The following is a 9,576-nucleotide window of genomic DNA, read 5'->3' on the forward strand; positions in this document are numbered from 1 at the left end:
CAAAATGTGCTGTATACAGTACAGTGAGGATATCAAAATGTGATGTATACAGTACAGTGAGGATATCAAAATGTGATGTATACAGTACAGTGAGAATATCAAAATGTGATGTACACAGTACAGTGAGGATATCAAAATGTGATGTATACAGTACAGTGAGAATATCAAAATGTGATGTATACAGTACAGTCAGGATATCAAAATGTGATGTATACAATACAGTGAGGATATCAAAATGTGATGTATACAGTACAGTGAGGATATCAAAATGTGATGTGTACAATACAGTGAGGATATCAAAATGTGATGTATACAGTACAGTCAGGATATCAAAATGTGATGTATACAGTACAGTGAGGATATCAAAATGTTACAAGGGGAAAATTACTGGTGAAAAAGTGGGTCACTTTTATGCAGCTCTAATAGTCTGCTAAGAAAACTAAACAGTTTGGGTTTAGAGTTTATTAGATGAACTACGAGTGCATGCCGTGAGGTTTTCTTTGAGACCTGTGTTAAGACAGAGATGGTTTTTAATATGTTAGGAGCTATGTGCCATGTAATGAATTTCACGCGCGTGTGAGGCAACAACATTCTCTTCCCTAAACATAAGAAAAAGCCATCTGTAGATTCTTTCAACCGAACAGAAGACACAGGGTTGACAATAATCTGCCACATCCAAAGCAGGACAAAAAAGAAGTTACAGATCACGTCACGAATAGTTTTTTTTTTAAGAAAAAAAATAGGAAAAGAACCATGAAAAAAAAATTCTTTAACTTAGAAGCTCTAAGGACAAAAATTGGTATCATTTATATGAAGAAACAATGCTAAGCTACTCTTAGACTGTAACCACCCATGTCATGCCTACTCTGACCGGTAGAGCTACTTCTTTAAACGCTTGACCACGCGTGCCTACTTTAGTTACATCTGACTGAGTAACTTTTGAAATTCATATCATACTGTTTAAAAATTTAACAATTGACCAATCACCTCTGTTGTTCAGTGTAAACGGATTATATCATTGGCTAGTAATCACAGCTATTGGAAAGAGGTTACTGAATTACAAACTCACATCTCTCGTTTAACATGTTATTGGAATAGCCAATCATATCTGTTGCAGAGGTGTGTATGCGGGTATTTTGTTTTAAAGTTCTTGTTAGTATCGCATTCGCTTTCGTCACTTCAACCGAAATAGGTTATAATATCAAATCCTTAAATAAAATTATTGGATATTTTATATAAACTAAAAATCTTATCAGTGCTTATTCGATTGTCTCACTGGTAGCGAGATACGACATCTTGTGGAAATAAAAAATTACTTGGATTTATTATAATCTTTCTATAAATAATAAGAAAGAGCCATTACTACTAGCATATGTATTTGTATGTTGGAAAATATATTAAGGAATTTTTTTGTAGTTAAGCACAAAGCTACACAATAAATTATCGAAACCCGGTTTCTAGCATTGTAGGTCTGCAGACATACCACTGTGCCACTAGGGGGCTAAAAGGAAAATACGAACAAATAATAACATGATTATATATCGTTTTACTTGAAAGCAACAGTTGTCGCTTGACCGACACTTTTAATTCACGCTAAAGTGTGAAGTCACGAATTTTCACGATATGACTTTAAATCATTGGCTACTTTTGTTATTGCACGCATTTCGAGAGACATCTTAAAAAAGGGAGAGCCTACTTCACGGCAAGGCATTGTCGTGGATCCAAGGCAGTTTCGTGGATCCAAGGCAGTGTCGTGGATTCAAGGCAGTGTCATGGATCCAAGGCAGTGTCGTGGATTCAAGGCAGTGTCGTGGATCCAAGGCAGTGTCGTGGACCCAAGGCAGTGTCGTGGACCCAAGGCAGTGTCGTGGATCCAAGGCAGTGTCGTGGATCAAAGGCAGTTTCGTGTATTGTGTGTCTAATATTCTGTCAGCTATCTTCTAGCCCATATCTTTCTTTTATCCAACTCCTTTCTAATGAAGTAGCAACTGTTCAACGATTGTCATTAAGAAGACTTTAATTAGTGATCCTGTGATTCTACAGTTGGATAGGTCAAGAGCCACTGGCTGTTGTTTCGTACAATATTAATATTCGAAGCTGAGGTTACGATCTCGCTGTACTGGTCCAAAAAGGACTTTAAGAACAGTACAGTTAACGCAATATCAATCTTGAAATTCTCACTATATTTATCCATCATTATCTAATTCAGTGTTATCGTGGAATATAAAATTAACACATTATTCGATCTCGTATTATCGTTAAATAAAATAAGATACATCATATGATTTTAATCACCGAACCAAAGCTAACATCTTATTAGTTAATCTACTGTCTTGTTGTTATTATATATGAAGTTCAACACTTTGTGACTCGGTTGGGTGTTATTCTATAATAAACTTTAACATCCTGTGATTTTCGCGAGCGGTTTTGTTTCACTTTCGCGACGTCGTTTCAAATGTATAAATTACGCAATACTTGGCTCTAGAAGGGGGTCTACCAAGATTTCTTTTAGCTGTCGAGTTTTTACATCAAAAATTTGGGTTTTGAGGCCACTTTGTTAAAAGTCCGCACATCTGACCCGTGGCGTTCACTCGTTTGTACTAAAACTTGTTTTAAAAAGTTTAAGTTTCAATCTCGACTGAAGTTCTGGTGAAGTCAGATAAAGATGAGGGTTAAATTGTGTGTGATACGACTTGATATCACATAACCAAGCAGTGATCGTGATGAATTTGATACAGTTAGGGCTTTTTAGCGAAAATCAATGTATGTATCTATAATTCATGTGTATACATGTATTAAATCGTGTGTATTTGTTTATGTATATATATATATATATGTATGTGCGTATTTATATGACAAACGGCTTATTAATCAGATTTACGAATTCATGTATATTACCTTTATTTTGTCCATCACAGGTCAACGCCCAATATAGTCCTCTCTACCCAAATTCTTATACTTCTAATGAAGTTTTTATTTTACATCTGGAAGACGGCTTCTTTGGCTGTCAACTCAACGAATCCACTGATATACTCCAACTGTTCGAACTGTCAAAGCTCTGTGATGGTGTTCCTAATTGTTTTTATGGCTCCGACGAGACAGAATACAAACTTAAATGTACAAATAGAAGTAAGTATCATTTGAACTTTGAGTGAATTTCACGCCTTTTTTTTTTTGGAAGGTATTGAACCAGTTTGCGTTAAATTGGTGGGTGATTACCATGCGACGTTTTTAGCCTGAACAGATATAAAATATATAAAGAATATTTTTATAGTAAAGCGAGCTAAATTTTATTACTCTATTTATATTTTAAACCAAAGTAGGTTAAGTGTGGATTTCTTTAGTTAATAATTTTTGGATTCAGTTAATTTTACCCCATTTACTAATAGGACACCTTTTCCTTAACATATTTTTGTGTATATTATGTAGAGTTCTTATAAATTATTTTTGTATTTATGATACAATTAAATATTTTTTTTTAATACCGTGCATTCATAAAAAATTAAGTAAACTTACAAATCAAAAAAAAAAAAACAGTTATTTTACGCTCATTGGTTGCGCCATCTAGTGAATAAAATAATAACTGAGCTTTGGAAAATTGGTGTAATGGTTTTTGTTGTTGTTTTTCCATTATTTTTGTATGTTATATATATATATTCAATTGTCACAGAAACTGTCGGTTTTAATAAGCTCACGTTTCACAGTGTAATCAGAGTTAACCAAGTGGCTAGACTGTTGAACGCTTTTTAGGCTTAACTTGTTATTGTCATTAAAACTTGTATTACTATAATGATGGATACAGTGTGGGGGGGGGGGCGACTTTTAAGGCTTAGCTAATAACAGATAAGCTAAAGTTTAGGCCTACCTGTGTTATATATTTCTATGCTTTAGATAATTGGTTCTGTTACTATCAATTTGGTCTAAATAAAGGAGTATTACAATTAATGAAATATATGTTTTTCTTTTACATTGATTAAATGTGTAGTTATTTATGTATAAAACTGACTTGTTCTTGTGTTAGTGTGACTAGCTTGTGTTCATTCAGGAGACATATTTTTTTTCTTAATGCAATAAATATTACAGACTGCTCATATAGGTTATAGCTTTTGTGTAGCAAATACGATAAATTACTCAAAAAAAGGGTTATCGTTTTTGTGTTGTAAGTACGATGAATTACTCATACAGGGTTATCAATTTTTGTGGAGTAAATACCATAAATTACTCATATAGGGTTGTCGCTTTTGTATAGTAAAAACGATATATTAGTCATAGAGGCTTATCGTTTTTGTGTAACAAATACCGCAAAATACTCTTACAGGATTGTCGTTTTTGTACAATAAATACCACTAATTACTTATGTAGATATGTCATTTTGGTGCAATAAACACCAGAAATTACTCATTTTGGTTTAATAAACATCATACATTACTTATATGGTTATATTTAAGGGATAATAAGTACAATAACTTCTTGTAGAATTGTATTTTTTGTGTAATAAATACCACAAGTTTATAAATATAGCATTAGCGTTTTAATGTAATAAATATAATAAGTTCGTCACTGTTGAGTTACCGTTTTCCTGTAATAAATACCTGACATTTCTAGTTGAAGGATAATGATGTTAATCTACTAAATACAATGAGTTATTGTTTTAATGTGAAAAGTACATTAATTCGATTCATTTATTTAACAATACAGATTTTTGTCACCCGAAGATGCCACGCTGCATCAATGGAGCCTGTTTAGAAAATTTATGTTACTGCAATGATGGATATGGTGGTAAAGGCTGCGAAATGCCAGGTAGGCGTTTTAGGATTAACTGATTGTAGCTAGAGCTTACGTTAGGCCTTCTTGTTAACGTTATCGTTAAAACTTGTGTTACTGTAATGATGGATAGGATTGTAAACCGCGAAATGCCAGATAGGCGTTTTAGGCTTTTACTGATTGTAGCTAGAGCTTACGTTAGGCCCATTTATTAACGTTATCATTAAACCTTGTGTTATTGTAATGATGGATAGGATTGTAAACCGCGAAATGCCAGATAGGCGTTTTAGGCTTTTACTGATTGTAGCTAGAGCTTACGTTAGGCCCATTTATTAACGTTATCATTAAAACTTGTGTTATTGTAATGATGGATAGGATTGTAAAGGCCGCGAAATACCGGATAGGTTTTCCGATTATAGCTAAAGCTTACGTTAGGCACATCTGTTAACGTTATCGTTAAACTTTGTGATACTGTAATGATAGCTACGATTGTAAAGGCCGTGAAATACCTAGGCGTTTTAGGCTTAAGTGTTTGTAGCTAGAGCTTACGTTAGGCCTGTTTTTTAACGTTATCGTTAAAAATTGTGTTACTGTAATAATAAATTTGGTAAAGGTCATAAAATGCCAGGTAGGCTTTTTTAGGCTGATTATAGCTAGAGCTCACATTACTTGTTATTGTTGTTATTAAAACTTGTGTACCTTAATGATTGATACAGTGGGAAAAAAAGCAGGCTTTTAAGGCTTAGCTGATAATAGCTAATGTTTATATTATCGCTTGAAGTTTTTATAACGTTCGTGATTTTCTACAATAAAACATATAGGGTTGAGAGTGCTTTATATTTTGTCATCAAAATATATTTGATACTGGTTGAACATTTACTAAGATACTATGGAAAGTCATCTGGCGGTGAAAGTCAAAATTAAATCATTCAGATTGTTCTCTTTAGATATTTATTAGTTGTTTTATTCAACTATTGTGCTTTTGTTACATTTTACTTTTTTCATTTTTTTAAGTTTTCGGCGGTCTGCGTACTTATGCGTGTATGTGCTTATCCATTTGTAAAACATTATATATTATTTGTTTGTTTGGTTATCATTCTGACAGATTAACCGCGAAACTGATGAAACAATGCACTTAAATCATTATAAGTAATATAATTTGAACTTTATATTAATTAGCTATGTGCGTATATATATATTTATTTAGTTTCGATCTATGTTGGTAGCTTGCTGTGATCAGTAGATAATATTAATTATCAATAAATTCATGATGTCAGAAAAACACGTTGGTTCAAGAAGTCTTAATATAAAACCCTATAACCTGAGCGCTTTTGAAATGTGGACCTTTTAAAAGCGTTCGGGGTTATAAATTATCAATAAATATTGTTCTTTTTAGCCAAAGATATATATATATTTGTTAATGTGATATAGATAATTTGTAGTGAATTATATGAAAATATTAATATCAATAATATTTTTGTAATTTTTATCGTTTCAAGATGAAAACGAATGCAAGTACAGACCGTGTGACGTCTTTGCACATTGTACTAACACAATAGGCAGTTTCTATTGTTCGTGTTTCCCTGGCTACGAAGGAGACGGATTCGATTGTCATGGTAAACTTCCAGATTTATTATGATCTCCTTATTAGCTAGTTTCCTGTTATTTATCCCATCTTTTTTATAACATTAACTTACAGATGTTAGTGATATTTAGAATTTTTCATAGGTAATCATCCGTAAGAAAGGTGAGAAAAATTACACGGAACGCAAATAAGACGTACGACAAACATACACTCTATAAATTGCATTTAGAATCCAAACTTGTCATTCTTGGATGAGCTTTTGTCGTACTACTAAAAATTTTCTCAGGTGTTGTTAGATTGTGATAAGAAATGAATGTGAGAAAACACCGCTACTCCAATCAAAGTCTTATCAGTAATCCTCTAAAAATTGATTTAGCTATTCCCATCACGTTTTTTTTTGCAGGTCTGCTAGGGACGAGACTGGCATTGAACAGCCCTCAAGGTCACTGAATTCGTTAAGTTAAAAACTGAACTCGTTTAGATAACATGCACATGACATGGATAGACGTTTTAGAATTCATACGCCAGTTAAACTATTTTAACATCTAATTATATATGAAAATTGACTCAATTTTCCGAGGGGAAAAAAATAATTCCAGGAAGGAGCAAAAGTAAAAACGGCTCTTCAGCCTACATATGGGTGTGGTTTACATAACAGAGTTGACCTCCACAACTGGAGGCCTAACCTGCTCCGTCCCATTTTCCGTTAAGCCCCCTACACTAAGGTGTGGAAAGCTTACCCGACTTAGGTGACGTGTATTTTTGCCACTTTATTCTAGTTTGTCAACTATTCTTAGTGTGGTGTGGGATGTGACATCGTTTCTACTGCCCTTTTTTCTTAGTCACGGAGAAACTGTGACAGATACGAGAAACGTTAATTAACCTGTTCTCTCTGTTTGACAGCGGTAAGCCTACGGATTTAAGACGCTAAAATCAGGAGTTCAATTCCCCTCGGTGGACACAGCAGATAGCCCGATGTGGCTTTGGTATAAAAAACACACACACAAACATTGTATGTCACTTCGAAAAATTTGACGTTCAGTCCTTGACTGTGTACGAATAAGTTTTGAGTATATTTTCATTTTGTCAAGATGACCATTTAAACAAATATTTAATAAAAGTCTAGCCACTTTTAACACGCTAAGAGTACATTCTTCTCGAGGCTGTAAAACTTATTATATATTATAATCACTAGGACTACTGTTTTCTAGAGGTTGTTAACACTGAAATTATAATATGAGCATTAATAACCAGCCGATGACGTAAACTGCCTTTAACTCTTGTATTCTTTTCTTATTTGTTACTTTACAATAGGAGGTTCTCCGAGGTTCAAGTCGATCCCAGTTTCATCGTTTAACTGTTACGGTGTATTTCTTTCTGATCATGTGACTGTAAGAGAAATGAGTCGATGCAAGTTAATATTATCGTAAAGTTTTAAAACATCCGTTAACTAAAACCACACTACCGATTTTATGTTACTTAATTTTGATTTTTTTTACTGACTAGGTTTTCATTTCTAGTGTCTGTTATTATTCATCGATATTTTATAGATTCGTTAGAAATAAGGTGATAACTATATTCAAATGATTGAGGACTAGGTCAGAAAGGTAGTACTGTTAACCCTAGAACACCTGCGTGGATTCACTATGACCCCCATACCACCTGGTGTTAATGACTAAAAATTTAATGCTGGCATTCTAGGATTACAAAATGGATGAATACTTTCTCTTATAATCAAATCACGTCGACCTTATGAAGTGGGTAGGTCCATCTTGTTAGACCCCTAGCGGTAAACTTGACGTCTACCTTATGAAATGGGTAGGTCCATCTTGTTGGACCCCTAGCGGTAAACTTAATGGCTACCTTATGAAGTGGGTAGGTCCATCTTTTTAGACCCCTAGCGGTAAACTTGACGGCTACCTTATGAAGTGGGTAGGTCCATCTTGTTGGACCCCTAGCGGTAAACTTGACGTCTACCTTATGAAGTGGGTAGGTCCATTTTGTTAGACCCCTAGCGGTAAACTTGACCCCTTTCACGTTAATAGACGATTTCTTCCCTTTAAAGCACCCGATGGTAAGTCTTCGGATTTATTATGCTAAAATCAGAGGTTTGATTCCCCTATACACACATATATCTCGGCTGTAAAACGCCGGAAGGGTACATAGGAACTTGTAGGTTGTTTACAGTAAAAAACGATTGTGCTTGTTTGTTTACTTGTTTTTAGTTAGCACAATGCTACACAATGAACTATCTATGCTGTGCCAACTACGGGATCAAAACCCGGTTTTAACGTTATAAGTCTGCAGACTTACCGTTGTGCCACTGGGAGGGGGGTGAGTGGGGCAAAATAATTGTGATACGTTATTAAGTGCTAATACGAAATAATTCACTGCTTAATTTCAAAGTCGGTGTTTATTAAGACCAATAAAAGATAGTATGTTTGATTATCTAAGTGAATGAGAGGCAACCCACAATTTTTTTTATGGGGGAGATTTCGGGATTTTTCTTTTTGAGGAGTGTGAGGGGAGACTATGGGCATATGGGGGGAGATTACGGGATTTTTCTTTTTTTTATCATGAGCTCCAGCTTGTTTAATGTACTCTACACGCTACTGGTGATTTTTAATAGATGTGCCTACGTATATTAACTGTTTGGCGTTACATGCCCTGTTTCGGAAATTACAATAAAATACAACTAACACGATTTAATATACGCCGGATATTTGTGGCACGTGACGTAGCCTATGTTAAAATTACTGTGAATACTCAAACATGTTTTTTTTTTCAATTAGTATTACAGTGTAACATAATAATTGTTGTTTTTATAGAAATATTTCCGAACACGCTGACAAACAGATAGATAGATAGATAAATAGATAGACAGAAACAGGAACGTCGAGAGCCAGCACGGGCCCCGGGGCAAACATCCTCGCCGGGCCTCCTTTCTCTCTCTCTCTGTTTTTTAACATTTTCAAGAATTTATTAAAAAGAAGATCCTAAATTAGGACAACAACGAGCTCATAAACCAGACAAAATCATAGCAGCATAAGTATAAGTGTAAAAACGTTAATAAAGTAACAACAAATATCTGTTAAATCTATAAAGTAACAAATACATATTAATTATTACTCAAATTATTATTATTTCAGTCGTTCTTAATGTATCAAGTGTCTATACGCAAATAAAAGCCAAAAACTATGGTTTTTATCATTAAATGAAGATATAGC

The 9,576-nt window shown here is 34.1% G+C and overlaps 1 protein-coding gene across 1 annotated transcript in view; it reads left to right on the top strand.

Annotated features, from left to right (window-relative positions):
- The window catches only part of LOC106472826 (fibrillin-1-like), a gene marked incomplete at its 3' end in the record, with an annotated part of 59,053 nt that overhangs the window by 27,112 nt on the left and 22,365 nt on the right, over nt 1-9,576 (top strand). Inside the window, exons 3-5 of the mRNA XM_022401364.1 lie at nt 2,919-3,129; nt 4,699-4,800; nt 6,264-6,380. Coding sequence (XP_022257072.1) covers nt 2,919-3,129; nt 4,699-4,800; nt 6,264-6,380 — 430 coding nt within the window. The remainder of the gene's footprint in view (nt 1-2,918; nt 3,130-4,698; nt 4,801-6,263; nt 6,381-9,576) is intronic.

Source organism: Limulus polyphemus, unplaced genomic scaffold, assembly GCF_000517525.1.
Source record: "Limulus polyphemus unplaced genomic scaffold, Limulus_polyphemus-2.1.2 Scaffold5641, whole genome shotgun sequence".
Lineage (NCBI taxonomy): Eukaryota > Metazoa > Arthropoda > Merostomata > Xiphosura > Limulidae > Limulus > Limulus polyphemus.